Genomic DNA, 20,895 nt, shown 5'->3' on the forward strand with positions numbered 1-20,895 from the left:
ACACACACCAACAAAATGTAGTATATATATATATATATATATATATATATATATACACAGTGGGAAAAAAAAGTATTTAGTCAGCCACCAATTGTGCAAGTTCTCCCACTTAAGAAGATAAGAGAGGCCTGTCATTTTCATCATAGGTATACCTCAACTATGAGAGACAAAATGTGGAAACAAATCCAGACAATCACATTGTCTGATTGGGAAATAATTTATTTGCAAATTATGGTGGAAAATAAGTATTTAGTCACCTACAAACAAGCAAGATTTCTGGCTCACACAGCACTGTATCTTCTTCTTTAAGAGGCTCCTCTGTCCTCCACTCATTACCTGTATTAATGGCACCTGTTTGAACTTGTTATCAGTATAAAAGACACCTGTCCACAACCTCAAACAGTCACACTCCAAAATCTACTATGGTGAAGACCAAAGAGCTGTCGAAGGACACCAGAAACAAAATTGTAGACCTGCTCCAGGCTGGGAAGACTGAATCTGCAATAGGCAAGCAGCTTGGTGTGAAGAATCAACTGTGGGAGCAATAATTAGAAAATGGAAGACATACAAGACCACTGATAATCTCCCTCGATCTGGGGCTCCACGCAAGATATCACCCCGTGGGGTCAAAATGATCACAAGAACGGTGAGCAAACATCCCAGAACCACACGGGGGGACATAGTGAATGACCTGCAGAGAGCTGGGACCAATGTAACAAAGGCTACCATCAGTAACACACTATGCCGCCAGGGACTCCGATCCTGCAGTGCCAGAAGTGTCAGCCTGCTTAAGCCAGTACATGTCCGGGCCCGTCTGAAGTATGCTAGAGAGTATTTGGATGATCCAGAAGTGGATTGGGAGAATGTCATATGGTCAGATGAAACCAAAGTAGAACTGTTTGGTAGAAACACAACTTGTCGTGTTTGGAGGAGAGAGAACACCATACCTACTGTGAAGCATGGGGGTGGCAACATCATGCTTTGGGGCTGTTTCTCTGCAAAGGGAACAGGACAACTGATCGGTGTACATGAAAGAATGAATGGGGCCATGTATCGTGAGATTTGGAGTGCAAACCTCCTTCCATCAGCAAGGGCACTGAAGATGAAATGTGGCTGGGTCTTTCAGCATGACAATGATCCCAAATACACCGCCCGGGCAATGAAGGAGTGGCTTCGTAATAAGCATTTTAAGGTCCTGGAGTGGCCTAGCCAGTCTCCAAATCTCAACCCCATAGAAAACCTTTGGAGGGAGTTGAAAGTCTGTGTTGCCCAGCAACAGCCCCAAAACATCATTGCTCTAGAGGAGATCTGCATGCAGGAATGGGCCAACATATCAGCAACAGTGTGTGACAACCTTGTGAAGACTTTTGAAAACGTTTGACCTCTGTCATTGCCAACAAAGGATATATAACAAAGTATTGAGATGAACTTTTGATATTGATCAAATACTTATTTTCCACCATAATATGCAAATAAATTCCTTCCAAATCAGACAATGTGATTGTCTGGATTTGTTTCCACATTTTGTCTCTCATAGTTGAGGTATACCTATGATGAAAATTACAGGCCTATCTCATCTTCTTAAGTGGAAGAACTTGCACAACTGGTGGCTGACTAAATACTTTTTTCCCCACTGTATATATGTGTGTGTGTGTGTGTGTCTTTGTATGTTTGTAATGTACAAAGGAAAGCTTTTGAGAGGCCATATCTGTTTAATAAACTCAAAAGTTGTGGTTTGTGGAAGGATTAAATAATCAAATCACTGTAATCAATTATAACAGTAGCCCTGTGTATTCTACTGTGCTCAAATATCTCTCAAATAAAAAAGATGGTTCACAGATTTACATTGCGACTTCAAATGTTTGATACATGATTGCATAAATGTATTATTGCTTTCTGGAGGGGATACTCACGGTTCTCACAATGAATGCCACTGAAGCCTGCAGAACATTCACATGTGTAGGATTCATCAACCTCCCAACACACACCACCATTCTTACATGGAGATGACAAACATGCTCCGGGTCTCTCCACAACCTCTAGAACAAAGATCAGCAGACAGTTTAATAATGAAAATTCCAGATAAAGATTACTGAGTAGATATGCTAGGAAGCAAGTTAAACAAAAAAGTGGAATTGATGTACAAGTTTAATCATTCTTAAGGATATACAAATGTTCTCACCTGTTTCACAATGCATTCCAGTGAACCCTTGCGGACACACACAGCTGTAATTATAGTGCAAGTTCTCGCAGGTGCCTCCATTCCGGCAGGGTGAGGATGAGCAGGGTAAAATTTCTGAGGACAGAGAAAAGGAACAATGAAAATAAAAGTGGAAAAAACCCAAACATGAATACATTGGCAACAGAGATATAAAATAAATAAGTGCAAGAGCCAGGAGACACTAAGATCTTATTTCTTTGGGCAATAATCAACCTGAGAAAAAAGGAGATGATCTATAAATATAATATATTGGAAAAAAGTAATTTGTCTTACTGAAGCCCATCATATAATTTACTCATGTGCATGGTGGCACACAAACACATTTTGTTCACACACAGCATTACTGATGAATGCTAGTGCATTACTGCTTGTACCAAGTATATTTTTCAGAAGATTAGCACTATTATAGGATCAAAAGGTAAGTCATTCCTACAATGGGGCCTCACAGATATTGTTGCAGTTTGGGTATGCTTACTTTATTCAGTAGTAAAATCAGAATGTAGATGACCACAAGAAAATACTTGTAAAATAATTTGGTATACATAAAAATGGTATGATTCACTGTGGTATAATACCAAGCCCAAAAAATAATTGGACAGGAGTGGTACTAGAATCCACCACCCTTCAATAAAAACATGACATAATTAGCAAAATAATAAGAAAAATATTATTTATTACTTTATGTATATATATATATATATATATATATATATATATATATATATATATATATATATATATATATATATATATATATATATATATATATATAAAATGCTGGTACTATTTAACAAGCCACAAAGCTTCCCGGAGCACTAATGCACCAAAATAAATCAAACAAACGTGCTGAGCACCAAATTAGACTTAATCTTAATTCTTACTGGAATTGCATGATGAATACAAACTTCTCTTGGAAGTGCAATGAGTCATTGATATATTACACATAAATTAGCCAAGTGTGTAATTTCAGAATTCACAGACTTTGCATTCCTTCAAGGATATTTATATAGTGTCCCTCCTTGGTTTTTATTCCAGAAATAGAGAATTTTGGAAAACGTTTCAAACCCATAATAGAATAGGACAGCTTCTTTCCTTGTATACATTCAAGATATTGGTTAATACTGTCAATGCAGCAGTACCTTTCATCAATATGTAGTTCTGACTCAGTTTTCTCAAATGTGAAGCAAATATCAGATCAGACCCTACTTGCTCTCTTTGCATCCACCATCTTCCTGAATCTCTGCCTATTTTGCCAGTAGGGAAATTTCACACTTGTATATACTATAAACAATGTTAAGAGTTTTTTTTAAATTTAGTCTCTGTTAAAAGGGACATGCCAGCCAAACTTAAAGGTTCATGATTCAGATAGCTCATGCAATTAAAAAAATCCAGTTTATTTTTATTGTCAAATGTACTTCTTTATTAATAATATTATTATTATCGGTTATTTGTAGAGCACAGATTCTGCAGCACTATAAACATAGGTGGTATACAAGGTAAGATTTATAGGGATGAAATAGTTAGAGGGCCCTGCCGAGAGTCACACTGTTGTAGTCAGCTCTTATGAAAGTGATCTGCAAACAGTTGGGCTCTTAGGCTTACATGATAAGGGGGTTTATGGTTTATAGCAATGGAGGACAGGAACTGGTATGAGGAAAGGTTAGTGTAGGTTGTATGCATCCCTGAACAGTAGAGTCTTTAGGGAGCGCTTGAAGCTTTCAAAACTAGGGGAGAGTCTTGTGAAGCGAGGCAGAGAGTACCACAAAATGGGAGCCAGTCTGGAAAAGTTCGGTAAACGGGATTGTGAGGAGGTAACAAGAGAGGAGGAGATTAGTAGGTTGTGAGCAGAGCGAAGGGGACGGGAAGGAGAGTATCTGGAGACAAGGTCTGAGATATAGGGGGGAGCAGTGCAGTTGATGGCCTTGTATGTCAGAGTCAGAATTTTGTGTTTAATCCTGGAGGCAAGAGGAAGCCAGTGAAGGGATTGGCAGAGAGGTGCAGCAGATGAAGAGCAACGTGTAAGGAAGATGAGCCTGGCAGAGGCATTCATTATGAATTGTAAAAGAGCTAGACGGCAGCTAAGGAGACCATAGAGGACGGAGTTGCAGTAGTCAAGGCTGGAAAGGATTAGTGGATTAAAATCTTAGTTGCAAGTGTCTTGTGTAAGGAAATGTGTAATTTTAGAGATGATGTTAATGTGGAAGTGGCAGGCTTTAGCCAAGGACTGAATGTGAGAAGTAAAAGAAAGATCTGAGTCAAATGCGGGGTAGGGGTGATGATGGAGTTGTCTACTTCTTTGTGTTGGCATCCTATTCATGGAAAAATACCTAAGCAGGCTCAGAAGTTTAAGCACTGTTTACAAACATTGTTGCAAACACTGCTAACTAAAGACACATGCACGCTCATGAGCTTACTTGTTGTATATAGCACTAATTTATATTTACTCCCTATATACCCAGCTTCTACATTTTGATCTAAGCTATATATGCATACAAACAGAGGTCTTTTCCTTAGCATCTTGTACCTTTCTTGCTCTCAAATCAAAGTAACCATAAATTGGAAAAAAAATATATACTTGTTCCGTATGAGACAATCTATACTATTCTATTTCCAGTGTAACATATGAGGACTTATGATCAAAAACTTTCCAGCAAGGAGAGAAATCTTGCAAAATGTTTAGTGGTTTTATTTCAGCATTATATTGTGTCTCATTCACATCAAGAACACTGCAAAGTGACATAGACAACTCTTAAACTAAAATGTGTCTTTCAAAAATTCTTTGAGGGACCTTACAGCATTGTCAAATCTTCTCAGCCCTCTAGACCATTACACCCATGAAGGGAGTTTAACTTTCTAGAGTGACCATGTTTAATTACATTTCTTGCTACACAAATTGTGTGTGTGTGTGTATATATATATATACACACACATATATATAGAAAGAGATATATATATACTGTATATATATATTATATATATATATATAAAAAAATATATATATATATATATATGAAAATAACAAGACTATTGCATTGAGCAATGATACTTTTTTATTGGACTAACTATACATTTATAAGATGACAAGCTTTCGGAAGAATGTCTTCCTTTTTCAAGTCTGAAGCAATATATAGCACTTATTTATATATATTTTATAATTTATATATAAAGATAGATAGATAGATAGAAAGAAAGAAATGCAGGCAGTCCCCAGGTTCTGTAGGTTTGTTCTTAAGTTGAATTTGTATGTAAGTTGGAACAGGCACTTTTTTTAGGTGAAACTCTAGCCAAACATTTTATTCGTTTTGGATAGCATAGGGAAAACTTTGTTTTGCTATCTGTGCCCCTGTTCAGAAAATTTCACATCACTTTCTGTCCTTGTGACAATTTTATTTTGTCTATTTTGGGTTATACTGGAAAGAAGGATTGGCGATAAAGCTCTTTTTTCTCCGTTTGTAAGTACAAGTTGTACTTAAGTCGGATGTCTGTAACCCGGGGAGAAAGAGAGAGGGAGAGAAAGAGAGAGGGAGATATAGAGAGAGAGGGAGAGAGAGAGATTTCTGCTATAACACAATATATGCGTTACTGTAATAATTGTAAAAATAATAACACAATCTATGAGAAACATAGGGGGGGAAAATGGTAAAAGTGAGGGTAGTGTGTTGTGGGTGTAAGGAATGAGTGAGGATTTGTAGCTACATACACTAGTAAATGCAGTATTTAAAAAAAATTGTCTGGACAACCAGGTTTGTAAGAATAATTTATATTGTGTTGACATATTACTGCATAGTCATTTTTTTTTGCAAAGAAACATATGATTACATTACGTCAGTTTACTATACCGTACTATACCGTACAACCTGTACTGTATAACTTAGTACAGCACTTATTGTACTGTATTTATAACTTTTTTTAACAACATTCCACATTTAAAAGATTTATGGCTATGGAACATCACCATCATCAACAACAACAGCAATCGTTGAGGTTAGAGAAGCAGTTGGAGGCTTTGAAGTGTGCTTATATCAGAGGTGGATGGCTCAGGCTCATTTGTGGATTGCACAGGCTGGACTCAGGTTCATTGTTGGATGACTCAGGTTCATTGGTGGATGTCTCAGGTTCATTGATGGATGACTCAGGTTCATTGTCGGATGACTCAAGTTCATTGGTGGATGACTCAGGTTCATTGATGGATGACTCAAGTTCATTGGTGGATGACTCAAGTTCATTGGTGGATGACTCAGGTTATTTATCATCTTTTTTTTCTCTCTTTGTTTTGCATTGGCTTGAAAAAGACATCCAATTTTTGTAGTTTTGCCATCTTACTTTTATAAAGAAGTTGCTTATAAGTATGGCCTTATGCCACAAAGTGCAATCGTGCTGCATTTGCATTATAATCATTATCTTCTATCCACTGCAGCTGTTTCTTAATCTCAATTAAAATAGAAGATAACTGGGAGGTGCAAAGCTCTTGTTGGACAGCTTGCTGTAATTCTTCATTTTCTTCTGCACCTTCCACTTGCCCCTCAGCAACAAGTTGTTGCAGATCTTATGTGGAAATATCCTCTGCATGGGACTGCAGCAGCTCCTCAACATGCTCACTCTCAAACATCTTTAAATCCCACTTCATTTGGCAGAGCCACACAACTTGCTTTGATTTTGGGGAGCTCTTCTGGAGGTTCAAACACTTTACCACGCTGAATTAAATCAGGAAGAAGTTTACGATACACACCACGCAAACAACCTCAGTAGATGCAATTAGTGTCAGGATAGGTTAAGTCCAGAGTTAGACCCAAATGCTAAAATGAAGTTAGAATAACACTCTAGCACTGTGAGTATATTCCAGGACCTGACCCTGCGACAGCTGCAATAGTATACTCACAGAAATTAACTGGAAGATGGCACAGCAGGGTCAGGAGAAGAACTTCAGGTAGTTAGGGTAAACCAAAAGAGTAATCCATCAAGCAATAACCGGTAACAAGGAATCAGGCAGGCAGGGGTTAACCAGAAGGATTTGTCAAACAAGCAAAGTCCAGCAATGAGTAATCAGGCAGTTTGGGGTTAAACAGTAGAATGGTCTAGCAAGCAAAGTTCCAGCAGCATGAAATCAGGCAGATTGGGGTTAAACAGTAGAATGGTCAAACAAGCAAAGTTCCAGCAGCGTGTAATCAGGCAGATTGGGGTTAAACAATAGAATGGTCAAACAAGCAAAGTTCCAGCAGCGTGTAATCAGGCAGTATGGGGTTAAACAGTAGAATGGTCAGACAAGCAAAGTCCGGCAACGTGTAATCAGGCAGTTTGGGGTTAAACAATAGAATGGTCAAACAAGCAAAGTTCCAGCAGCGTGTAATCAGGCAGTATGGGGTAAAACAGTAGAATGGTCAAACAAGCAAAGTCCAGCAACGTATAATCCAGGCAGTATGAGGTTAAACAGAGAAATGTCCAAACAAGCAATAGTCCAGATAACAGGAATCAGGGAGGAAGGGTTAAGCGGGTTAGGAGTTAAACAAGCCAGCAATTCTTGATTCAAACAAGTAATCCAAAAGTTACTTACAAGCCAGGAATAGAACAAACAGGCCCCGAGGTGAGGAGACGCCGGAATAAGAAGGCCCAATGACGTCAGCAGAAGGGGCCGAGGGGAACAGGGTTGCATAGCAACCAAGAAAGCGCTACCGCGCTGTCAAAGAGAAAAGGAAGCGATCAGCAGCTGAGCTGAGCTGAGCGATCGCGACAGCGCCCCCTCCTCAAGGACCCCTCCGGGGGACACGAACAGGCTTAGAGGGATTCTGAGCGTGGAACTGTTTGATCAAAGCAGAAGCACGGACATGAGAAGCAGGTTCCCAAGAACGTTCAGTGATGGGATATCCCTTCCAGTGGACCAAATAATATAGACGGTTACCCCGTAATCTGGAATCAAGAATGTGACTGATCTCAAATTCAGAAGTACCATCCACAAGGAACAGAGAGGGAACTTTACATTTGGTGGAAAACCGGTTAGAGACTGCCGGTTTCAGAAGAGATACGTGAAAGACAGGGTGAATCTTCAAGTTGTCTGGTAAAGCCACCCTGTAGGCAGTGGAACATACCTTGGAAACAATCCTGAATGGTCCAATGTATTTAGGACCCAATTTAGCACAAGGTTGTTTGAGTCGAATGAATCTGGTGGAAATCCAAACCTCGTCTCCAGTCCGAAAAGAGGGTGCCTTCCGGCATCTGCGATCAGCAAATCGTTTATATTTCTGAGAAGAGAGAAGAATTTCCCGAATCTTCTTCCAGTGTTTACAAAGATTTCTCACTGTACGATCTGCTCCAGGGACTCCGGAACCTCCCGAAGACATAGGAAAAGTTCTAGGCACAAATCCATAGGCTGCCTTAAAAGGAGAAGTCTGTAAAGAAGAATTGAAATGGGAATTGTAAGCAAGTTCAGCTAAGGGAAGAAGTTGAGACCAATTGGAGTGCTGATGGTTAACATAGTGCCTGAGATAGGATTCAAGAGATTGATTTACGCGCTCAGTTTGACCGTTGGACTGAGGATGATGAGCGGTAGAAAGAGATATGGTAACTCCAAACTGTTTGCACAGAGATTTCCAAAATCTTGAGACAAATTGAACTCCTCGATCAGAAACAATGTCCAAAGGAAAACCATGTAATCTGGTGATATGGAGAATAAACAATTCAGCAAGTTTCTGGGCCGATGGTAATCCAGGTAATGGAACAAAATGAGCTGCTTTGGAAAACCTGTCTACCACAACCCATATGGTCTTGTTTCCGGCAGAATTAGGAAGATCAGTAATTAAGTCCATGGAAACATGAGACCAGGGATAATATGGAACAGGCAGAGGTTGTAAGAGACCAAGAGGTAAAGATGAAGACTGTTTATTAGAGGTACAAGAATGACAAGCTGCGACATAATCCTTGACATCTTTGCCCATGGAAGGCCACCAGACATGTTGTTTGAGTCTCCATAAAGTATTACATACTCCTGGATGTCCAGATAGAACATTATCATGAGCCCAACGGAGATGTTTTAGGCGGAATTCAGTAGGTACAAATAAGATCCCAGGAGGTATGTTAAAGGATGAAGGAACAGAAGCTTGAACAGACTGTAATGCTTGGAAAGGAAAAGTAGACAACTGAGCTAGAACTTTAGCAGGACGGAGAATGGGTTCAGAATCCAAAAATGTAGAATCAGAGGCTAGAAACTGTCTAGATAAAGCGTCTGCTTTCGTATTGTTAGAACCAGGAATATAAGAGAGGACAAAATTAAATCTGGAGAAGAAGAGAGCCCATCGGGCTTGACGTGAGTTGAGGCGTTTGGCAGTATGAAGATACAGAAGATTTTTATGATCCGTGAGAATAAGAAATGGTTGAACCGTGCCTTCAAGCAGATGTCTCCATTCTTCCAAAGCCATTTTAATAGCTAATAGTTCCTTGTTACCGACGTCATAATTCAGTTCAGAAGTATTGAACTTCTTGGAGAAAAATCCCACAGGAAGGATCTTGCTAGAAACAGGATTTCGCTGAGATAGTACTGCCCCAGCAGCGATCAGAGAAGCATCCACTTCAAGGATGAATTGGAGACTCAGAACAGGATGGCAAAGAACGGGAGCAGAAGTAAATGCAGACTTCAGAGATTCAAATGCCTGTAAGGCTTTATCAGACCAATGCTTGCAATCCTGACCCTTCTTAGTAAGAGCAGTAAGGGGTGCCGAGATGTTAGCAAAGTCTTTTATGAACTTACGATAGTAATTGGCAAACCCCAGGAACCTTTGAAGAGATTTTAAGGAAGTAGGTCTAGGCCAATCAATAATTGCTGACAGTTTGTCAGAATCCATCTTGAATCCAGACGGGGAAATAATGTAACCCAGGAAAGGAATAGATTCCTGATGAAAAGAGCACTTTTCAAGCTTGGCAAAGAGAGAATTTTCACGTAATCTCTGGAGTACTAGTGTAACATGATGAACGTGATCTTGGAAAGTCCGGGAATAAATCAAAATGTCATCAAGATAAATAATAACGAATTGATTAAGATAGTCTCTGAATATTTCATTAACAAAATGTTGAAAAACTGCAGGGGCATTGCATAACCCAAAAGGCATAACTAAATATTCATAATGCCCAAACCGGGTGTTGAAGGCAGTTTTCCACTCGTCCCCTTTACACATTCTGACCAAATTATATGCCCCACGAAGATCCAATTTGGTAAAGATGGAAGCACCCTGGAGACGGTCAAATAATTCGGGAATGAGAGGGAGTGGATAACAATTCTTGATTGTTATTTGATTAAGAGCTCGATAGTCAATGCAAGGACGAAGGCCTCCATCTTTTTTTCCACAAAGAAAAAACCTGCTCCTACTGGAGAAGAAGAAGGGCGGATAAAACCTCGGGCCAAATTATCCTTGATATATTCCTCAAGTGAAACATTTTCTTGATGAGAAAGTGGGTATGTTTTACCCTTAGGTAGAGGAGCTCCTGGTAATAGGTCAATGGGACAATTAAAAGACTGGTGAGGAGGTAATACTTCAGCATCCATTTTAGAGAAGACATCACAGAAAGAATGATAATGTCCAGGCAAAGAATCAGGAATGTCCAAAGCTGCCACAACTGTACTAGAAATTTTGGGAGTACTTTGAAGACACTGTTTGAAACAAGAAGATCCCCAAGCAACAAGTTCTCCTTTAGACCATGAAAAAACTGGATCGTATAATTGAAGCCAAGGGAGTTCCAAAATGAGAGGAAACTGTGGGGAAGAGATTATGTCAAAACAAATGGATTCGGAATGAAGTACTCCTACAGACATAAGAAGTGGTATCGTAGAGTATTGAATGAAACCAGAACCTAAGGGTTGACCACTGACAGTAGTGACCTTAACTACTTGACTCTTGGAAAGCAAAGGAATATGAAAAGCATTGACAAAGTCCGAATCCATAAACATTCCTGCAGCTCCAGAATCGATGAGTGCTTGAGCCTGAAACTTGGTGTTGCCAAAACGGATAGTGACTGGAACAAACAGCTTAGGATTGAGGGTAGAAAAAGATCTTTGGCTTAACTCAGTCCCTCTTTCTGGAGTTAAGCCCTGGCTTTTACTGGACGAGTTGGACAATCTTTTAACATATGCCCCTTAATACCACAGTAAAGACATAGTCCCAAATTACGCCTTCTGAGACGTTCAGCTTCGGATAATTTAATTGCACCAACCTCCATGGGTTCACTTGACTCAGAGATAGAAGTATTTGGATGAGGCAGGTTTGGTGAACGAGGCATTGGACGGAAAGAAGATCTGATAAAGGATCTTCTGTTACGGTCACGTTCATGGAGACGCTCAGAGTAACGAGCATCTAGCTTGATACATAAGTTGATAAGTTCTTCTAGAAAATCAGGAAGATCCCTATAAACCAATTCATCTTTCAAACGATCACAAAGACCTTTACGAAATGCTGCATGCAAGGCCCCATGATTCCACATAGTTTCAGCAGCTAAAGTCCGGAATTCTATAGCGTATTGTGCTACAGAAAGAGACCCCTGTCTTAGATCTAAAAGTCCTGCTTCAGCAGCTGCTGATCTACCAGGTTTATCAAACACAGAAGAAAATATGCATACAAAAGTGTCAATACCATGGAGCAAAGGATCATCCTTCTCCAGCAGTGGAGAAACCCAAGCCAAAGCTTTACCCTTCATAAGAGAAATTAAAAAGGTGATCTTGGAGGAAGAGGAAACAAACATCTGAGGATTATTTCTGAAGTGAAGGCGGCACTGATTTAGAAATCCTCGACAGTCTTCAGGATTGCCGTCATATTTAGCCGGTAGTGGAATTCTAGGAATAAACTGTTCTGCAGGTTGTGGCGGATTAAATGCAGGGTTAGAACTGGCCGCAGGAACTACAGGTGTTGCAGAAACTTGAGAAGGAGAGAGATTATGTAAAAGAGCAGTAATTTGATCCAATTTAGAATCCAGGGATTGTAGGTGTGCAGAGTGGGTTCCAAGAAGCTGTCCCTGTAGAGCCACAGCTCTGGATAACTCACCAGGGTCCATTTTATGGCCTGTTTGTAATGTCAGGATAGGTTAAGTCCAGAGTTAGACCCAAATGCTAAAATGAAGTTAGAATAACACTCTAGCACTGTGAGTATATTCCAGGACCTGACTCTGCGACAGCTGCAATAGTATACTCACAGAAATTAAATGGAAGATGGCACAGCAGGGTCAGGAGAAGAACTTCAGGTAGTTAGGGTAAACCAAAAGAGTAATACATCAAGCAATAACCGGTAACAAGGAATCAGGCAGGCAGGGGTTAACCAGAAGGATTTGTCAAACAAGCAAAGTCCAGCAATGAGTAATCAGGCAGTTTGGGGTTAAACAGTAGAATGGTCTAGCAAGCAAAGTTCCAGCAGTGTGTAATCAGGCAGATTGGGGTTAAACAATAGAATGGTCAAACAAGCAAAGTTCCAGCAGCGTGTAATCAGGCAGTATGGGGTTAAACAGTAGAATGGTCAGACAAGCAAAGTCCGGCAACGTGTAATCAGGCAGTTTGGGGTTAAACAATAGAATGGTCAAACAAGCAAAGTTCCAGCAGCGTGTAATCAGGCAGTATGGGGTAAAACAGTAGAATGGTCAAACAAGCAAAGTCCAGCAACGTATAATCCAGGCAGTATGAGGTTAAACAGAGAAATGTCCAAACAAGCAATAGTCCAGATAACAGGAATCAGGCAGGAAGGGTTAAGCGGGTTAGGAGTTAAACAAGCCAGCAATTCTTGATTCAAACAAGTAATCCAAAAGTTACTTATAAGCCAGGAATATAACAAACAGGCCCCGAGGTGAGGAGACGCCGGAATAAGAAGGCCCAATGATGTCAGCAGAAGGGGCCGAGGGGAACAGGGTTGCATAGCAACCAAGAAAGCGCTACCGCGCTGTCAAAGAGAAAAGGAAGCGATCAGCAGCTGAGCTGAGCGATCGCGACAATTAGCATCTTAAATGTTCTTCTAAAATAATATGCTTTAAAGGCTGCAACCACACCTTGGTCAAGAGGCTGGATTAGAGAGGTTGTGTTAGGAGGTAGAAACAGGAAATTGTTATGTGGTAAAAGCTCAGCAACTGTTGTAGGATGACTTGGTGCATTATCAAGAATAATAAGAATCTCTAAAGCCGAATATTTCTTATTGCAATTATTCTGGAAAACTTCACAAAGAAGATCAGTAAAGATCTGCCCTGTTATCCAACCTCTCTTGCTTGATCTAAAGTAGACCCCAAGACTAGACTTCACAATTCCTTTTAAAGCTCTGGGGTTAGCAGAGTGATACATGTCAACAGGCTTCAACTTGTAATCTCCACAGGCATTTGCACACAGCATCACAGCCAGTCTGTCCTTTGAAGCCTTAAACCCTGGTGCTCGTGCTTCCTACTTTGAGATGTAGGTCCCTGATTTATTTCCAATACAGACCAGCTTCATCAAAATTAAATATATGATCCAGGATATAGCCTTCTTCATCGATGTTGGACTCACTGCCATTCCAGCAAAGTAACTTTTTTATATTTCTCCTGCATTATATCTGATTGTACACTGTGTGGACTACTTTAAGCCAGTTGCAGAAACAATGTCACATGTTCTTTCATTTCTTTTAAAACACTTTATAATTTCAAAATTATCTTCAATTGTTAATTTTCTTTTCTTGCCACCAACATGCTTGACACTAGTATGTTTAGTGCATCACTGAATTCCACAGGCGCATGCTTCTTGCTTCTTTCCGCCAAAAAACGCATATAAACCAACGTGATTATCACGCAATACAACAACATTCCCCTATTTAATTATTGCGTATAAGCCAATTTGTCTTAAATAAACACATGTTGTAGCAGAACATACTGTATATATATATATATATATATATATATATATATATTACTGTCAATAAAAATCAAAATAATTTGTTCATAAATAGTTTTTATTTTAATATGTGATTAACCTGTTTGCGAGGGTTAAATACAGAGGCAAACAGCACGTTACAGAATTTTACTATTGCACTATTATGCCCCTTTAATCTGCTGAGTTATAAATAAACATTGATCAAAAACCAAATGTATGCTTTCCAGATAAATTCCTTTCTTTCCTGGCAGGGAGAGTCCACAATGACATTCCTTACTGTTAGGAAATACAACACCTGGCCACCAGGAGGAGGCAAAGACACCCCAGCCAAAGGCTTAAATATCCGTCCCCTTCCCCATTACCCCAATCATTCGGCCGAGGGAACAAGGAAAAGTAGGAAAAACATCAGGGTATAAAGGTGCCAGAAGATAAGCAAAAAGGGAGCCGCCCAATAAATGTTAACGGGCAGGGTCCTGGACTCTCCCTGCCAGGAAAGAAAGGAATTTATCTGGTAAGCATACATTTTATTTTATTTCCATAAGACAGGGAGAGTCCACAACGACATTCCTTACTGTTGGGAAAACAATACCCAAGCTCCATAGGACACTGAAGGAATAACGGGAGGGAAATAAAGAAAGAGGCGGACCCTAATCTGAGGGCACAACAGTCTGCAAAACCTTTCTCCCGAAAGCTGCTTCAGCCGAAGCAAACACATCAAATTTGTAAAATTTAGAAAAAGTATGTAAGGAGGACCAGGTAGCCGCCTTACAAATCTGATCCATAGAGGCTCGGTTCTGAAAAGCCCAGGAAGAAGCAACTGCTCTAGTGGAATGAGCCATAATCCTCTCGGGAGGTTGCTGTCTCGCTTTCTCATAAGCCAAGCGGATGACACTTCTCAACCAGAAAAACAAGGAAGACGTAGTGGCCTTCTGCCCCCTACGTCGACCCACATAAATGGCAAACAAAGATGAAGATTATCTGAATTCCTTAGTAGCCTGAAGGTAAAACTTCAACGCATAAGCCACATCCAAATTGTGAAGCAAACGTTCCTTCGCTAAAGAAGGATTGGGACACAAGGACGGGACAACAATCTCGATTGATGTTACGATCTGACACTACCTTAGGAAGGAAACCTAACCTAGTACGTAAAACCGCCTTATCGGCATGAAAAACAAGGTAAGGTGGGTCACACTGTAAAGCCGAGATCTCAGAGACTCTGCGAGGCGAGGCAATGGCTAATAGAAACAAAACTTTCCACGATAATAGTTTAATGTCAACAGTATGCATGGGCTCAAACGGAGCCTGCTGCAAAACACGAAGAACAAGATTGAGACTCTAAGGCGGAGTCACAGGTGTAAACACAGGTCTGATACTAGTCAGAGCCTTAACAAAGGACTGCACATCTGGAAGCTCAGCTAATCTTTTGTGCAGCAACACCGACAGGGCCGATAACTGTCCCTTTAGAGAACTGGCAGATAGACCCTTCTCCAAACAATTCTGGATAAAAGATTACATTCTGGCAACTTTTACCTTATGCCAAGAAAAACCACGCTCCTCACACTAGTGCAGGTAAGTTCGCCATACCTTATGGTAGATGCGCCGAGTAACCGGCTTACGAGCTTGAATCAAAGTGTCTATGACACTCTCAGAGAATCTTCTCCTGGCTAAGACTAAGCATTCAATCTCCACGCAGTCAGCCTCAGAGAATCTAGATTTTGATGTAAGAAGGGACCCTGTATCAGCAGGTCCCTGCAACAAGGTAACCTCCACGGAGGAGAAGAGGACATTCTCATCAGATCCGCAAACCAAGTCCTTCGCAGCCAGGAAGGAGCAATTAAAGTCACAGATGCTAGCTCCTGCTTGATGAGGGCCACCACACGAGGGAGAAGAGGCAATGGAGGAAAGAGATATACGAGTCTGAACCTCCATGGAACCGCCAGAGCGTCTTTTAACTCTGCTTGGGGATCCCTTGATCTCGACCTGTACCTAGGTAGTTTGGCATTGAGATGAGAGGCCATAAGATCTATCTCCGGCATCCCCCATCTGCTTCAAATCTCTCCAAACACCTCAGAGTGGAGAGACCATTCCCCCGGGTGAAAAGATTGTCTGCTGAGGAAGTCTGCTTCCCAGTTGTCCACACCCGGAATGTGGATCACTGACAGCACACAACTGTGGGCTTCTGCCCATTCTAGGATTGGAGACACCTCTCTCATCGATAAGGAACTCCTTGTTCCTCCCTGATGGTTGATGTAAGCAACCATCGCTATTCTGTCTGATTGTAATCTGATAAACTGGGAAGAACTCATAAGGGGCCAAGCCTTCAGCGCAATGAAGATTGCCCGCAGTTCCAAGATATTGATTGGAAGAGTGAACTCCTCCTGAGTCCATAAACCCTGTGCCTTGCTGGCACCTCAGACTGCTCCCCAGCCTAAAAGGCTGGCATCCATATTCACAATCGACCAGGAAGGTCTCAAGAAGCACGTGCCTCGAGACAGGTGATCTTGACAAAGCCACCAAGAGAGCGAATCTCTCAACAGGCTGTCCAATACGATCTGTTGTGACAGGTCCAAATGATCGCCATTCTGTCTCAGCATGCATAGTTGTAAAGGTCTGAGATGAAATTTAGCAAAAGGAATAATGTCCATACAAGACACCATGAGTCCAATCACCTCCATGCATTGGGCCACCGAAGATCTTGAGGCAGCCTGGAGGGCAAGGCACGCCAATGTCCACTTGTGACGTCTCTCAGATCTGTTAAATAGATCCTCATGGATACCGAGTTTATAACCTTACACAGGAAATTCACCCTGGTATTTGGAGTAAGAGAACTCTTTTCCAAGTTTATCTTCCATCCATAAGACCGAAGAAGACTCGTAAAGAAATTCCGAGTGATCTTTTGCCAGACAAAAAGATGGTGCCTGTACCAAGATATCGTCCAGGTACGGTGCTACTGCAATTCCTTGAGTTCTGGCCACCGCCATAAGAGCACCAGGACCTTTGTAAATATCCTTGGTGCAGCAGCTAAGCCAAATGGAAGTGCTATGAACTGGAAGTACTGAACCAGAAAAGCAAACCTTAGGAACTGAAAATGATCCTTGTGGATTGGAACATGCAGGTATGCATACTTCAGTTTGATGGTAGTCATAAACTGTCCTTCCTGAACCAGGGGAAGGATCGGTCTGATCGACTCAATCTTGAAGGAGGGGATGCTTAGAAATTTGTTTATGCACTTCAAGTCCAGAATTTGTCGAAAAGTTCCCTCCTTTTTGGGAACCACAAAGAGGTTTGAATAGAACCCAAGACCTCTTTCTGATGCAGGTACCGGCACTATTACTCCTAAGGAGGATAGATCCCTTACACAATCTATAAAGGCTGTCCTCTTCTCTGGTCTTGTAGACAATCTGAAGAGGAACAGTCTGCCCCTGGGCGGATGAGATTTGAATCCTATCCTGTACCCCTGAGACACAACCTCCAGTACCCAAGGGTCCTGAACATCCTGAAGCCAAACGTCTGAAAAAAACCAACAGTCTGCCCCCTACTCGATCCGATACCGGATCGGGAGCCGCCCCTTCATGCAGATTTGTTATCTGTGTGCTTCTTAGTCTGCTTGGACTTATTCCAGGACTGAGCAGGTTTCCAGATACTCTTGGGTTGCTCAAGCTTGGAGGACGATTGAGTTCTCTGGGACTTGTCCGAACGAAAGGAATGAAAATTAGAGGACTGCCGTCCCGTACGTTTGTTCTTTTCATCTTGCGGAAGGAAAGCACCTTTTCCTCCGGTAACAGTAGAAATGATAGAAGCCGGGCCTGGACCAAATAACACCTTCCCCTTGAAAGATAAGGAAAGGACTAAGATTTCAACTAGAAAACTCTGAAAGCTAGGACCGCAAAATCTGACGTATAATCTGCATATTCGCATCACAGATAAAAGAGTTAGCTATTCTTAAAGCCTTAATCCTTTCCTGAAGATCCTTGATAAGTTCTGACAGAGAGTCACACCAGTAGGTGGCGGCCCCAGCGGCAACTGCTGCCGCCGGTTGAAATAACAATCCTGTGTGTTGGAAAATTCTTCTCAGAAAACTTTCCAACTTCTTGTCCATGGGCTCCCTAAAGGAAGAACTATCTTCCAGAGGGATAGTGGTACGCTTAGCTAGCGTCGAAATGGCACCATCCACCTTAGGGATGGAACACCCCAATTCCAGCTGAGAATCAAGGACTGGGAGTGACTCTTTAAAAGTTGATGAAGGAGAAAAAGGAGTACCAACTCTTTCCCATTCACTACTGATAATATTCGCCATGTGAACTGGAACCAGAAAAGTTTGTGGAACCTTTCTGTTCTCATAAACCCTATCTAACTTAGGAATCTTGGGTTCCTCTGGTAGAGATGCTTCTGGAACCTCTAATGTAGACAAAACCTCCTTTAGCAAAAAATGCAGATGCTCAATCTTAAATCTAAAGGAGGGCTCCTCGGAAGGAGGCGTTTTAGTACATAAAGTCTCCGACACTACAGAGGTTAACTCATCCTTGGACAATTGAGACATACTGGCTAAATTCGATTGGAAATTAGCTGAATCTAATTCAGTAGAACTATGTTTAACCTTTCTCTTATGTTTACCAGAAATAAGTAAGGCACTCAGGGCCGCAGATACAGCAGATTGTAAGTGCATGGTAAATTCCGCAGGGAAAAAGTCTCCTCCAGCCGGAGTATTAAGTGTGCTGCGGGGGAACTGCATGTGAAGTGGTTTGAGAGGATAGGGTAGACATCTCCCGGATCACAGAATTCTGAGAGGTTGACGGCTCAGAGGGACTAATTATGCTAGGGGGGTTAACAGACTTAGCTCCCTTCTTAGACTTTGAACAGTACCCAGGCAAATGGAACAAAATTGAGCAGGTGGAAAAACCACCGCCTCCTCACAGTATAAACAGGTATTATTATTTATAATAGGAGGTTCAGAACCTTCTAACATATTATCAGAGTCCTCCATCACTGGAGATGCAATCCCACAGTAAGGAAAGATTTAAACAACACAATTTCTAGGGCTATTATTAATAATAAAAAGAGGCACCTTTATAACCCAAATGGCTGGGGCACTCACCACCTCCTAGACCCAGACAGTTATAGAACGCTCTCCGTAGGATTTCCAGAGATCCTGCAGTAAGATTGCAAGGAAAACGTAATGAGCTGCACCCGATTATGTGGTGCGCAAGAAGGGACCTCCCCTGCTATAAGAAAAAGCGTGCAAAGCTATTAAAAGCTGCGCAACTCACAAAAACAAAAGTAAAACCTGTCAGTCTCATTGCCAAAAAGTACACAGTCTATTTGAGCCCAAACCTTCACAATGTGTTCCTTAGAGAACAAAATCAGTACATATATATATATATATATATATATATATATATCCCAAACTGTTCCAAATTAATCTCTGAATTAAAGGAGATATTAACCCTTGATCCTATTGAGGTTATGAGGAGTCACACTGTAACCCTAATAATCAGAGTCCCTGCTAAATAGTAAAATAAAGCGGACTTACCCTCCAGAATCTATGCTGTGGAACAGATACAGCCTCTCAAGTGTGATAGCCTTGCCACAGTGTTCTGACAGGGACCTGAGTGCAAAAAGGCAAGCAGTGCAACTTGTTAACACTGATTGCCCAGGAGCTGTTAGATAGATAGTCTGGATTAAAACTTTCCCTGCATCTCCAGACTCTAACATTCATCAATACTCTCACTAAGAGGTTTATATGATTACTTAAAAAAAACTCCAGTCCTTTCTTGAAGGGAACATACCCAATTAAGGACTATCTGATTTTTCTGACACTTCTCTGGCATCCTCCTCTAGTGACGAAAGGCAAAGAATGACTGGGGTAATGGGGGAAGGGGAGGGATATTTAAGCCTTTGGCTGGGGTGTCTTTGCCTCTTTCCGGTGGCCAGGTGTTATATTTGCCAACAGCAAGGAATGTCGTTGTGGACTCGCCCTGCCTTATGGAAAGAAACAAAGATTTTGTGGACTGATTTATGTTTAGGCTTTGACAAACATGAACAGAACAAGGATTATATGATCTTGAATAGACATCCTGCTTTACACAGTTTAAATATAACCCTTTACCAATGTACCTTTTTGAATTAAATAAATAGAATGATTAGATAGTTGGTTATTTGCATCTCAAAAAGAATTGTGTGATTGAGCAATACAATTGTTTAGCGGCATATTCTGAAAAACCACTATAAAAATGTGTGCCTTTTATAATATATTTCAAGTAAAAAAACATACCCACTAATGGGTTTAACTCTCAAAATACACCGTAACCGTATTAGTTAAAAAGACATTATAATGAAAAAATTCATGTCATTTTTGCATTAATGACTAGCTTACAATCACCTAGATTATGGGTTATGCGCGCTATAGGGAAATTAATGAATGCAACAAAAGTTGCGTTATTTAACCCTCTATAGCGCAGCCATTACAAGTTATCAAACAGCTGGCTTGTGCGTCCGATATGGTGGTTTTAAGCTCCATACCGCACACAATTCAAGGGCTGTTTTGACGTGCTTGTGCACGCTTTCCCCATAGACATCAATGGGGAGAGCGGGTCAGAAAATAACCTAACACCTGCGATCGTGGAAAGAAAAGCTCCGTAACGCAGCTCCATTGATGTCTATGGGAAAAAAAAACTAAAGTTTAAACCTAACACCCTAACAAACACACACCTAGATTTAGAGTTCTGCGTTAGCCGTCCAAACCAGCGTTAGGGGCTCCTAACGCTGGTTTTGGCCGCCCGCTGGTATTTAGAGTCAGTCAGGAAAGGGTCTAACGCTCACT

At 41.1% G+C, this 20,895-nt stretch overlaps 1 protein-coding gene across 1 annotated transcript in view; it reads right to left on the reverse strand.

Annotated features, from left to right (window-relative positions):
* Window positions 1-20,895, reverse strand: part of SNED1 (sushi, nidogen and EGF like domains 1) — a 482,978-nt gene that overhangs the window by 119,973 nt on the left and 342,110 nt on the right. Inside the window, exons 17-18 of the mRNA XM_053709904.1 lie at window positions 2,183-2,296; window positions 1,914-2,039 (exon numbers count right to left, since the gene is read on the reverse strand). Of these exons, the coding sequence (XP_053565879.1) occupies window positions 1,914-2,039; window positions 2,183-2,296 (240 nt within the window). The remainder of the gene's footprint in view (window positions 1-1,913; window positions 2,040-2,182; window positions 2,297-20,895) is intronic.

The sequence above is a fragment of the Bombina bombina genome, chromosome 4 (genome assembly GCF_027579735.1).
Source record: "Bombina bombina isolate aBomBom1 chromosome 4, aBomBom1.pri, whole genome shotgun sequence".
Lineage (NCBI taxonomy): Eukaryota > Metazoa > Chordata > Amphibia > Anura > Bombinatoridae > Bombina > Bombina bombina.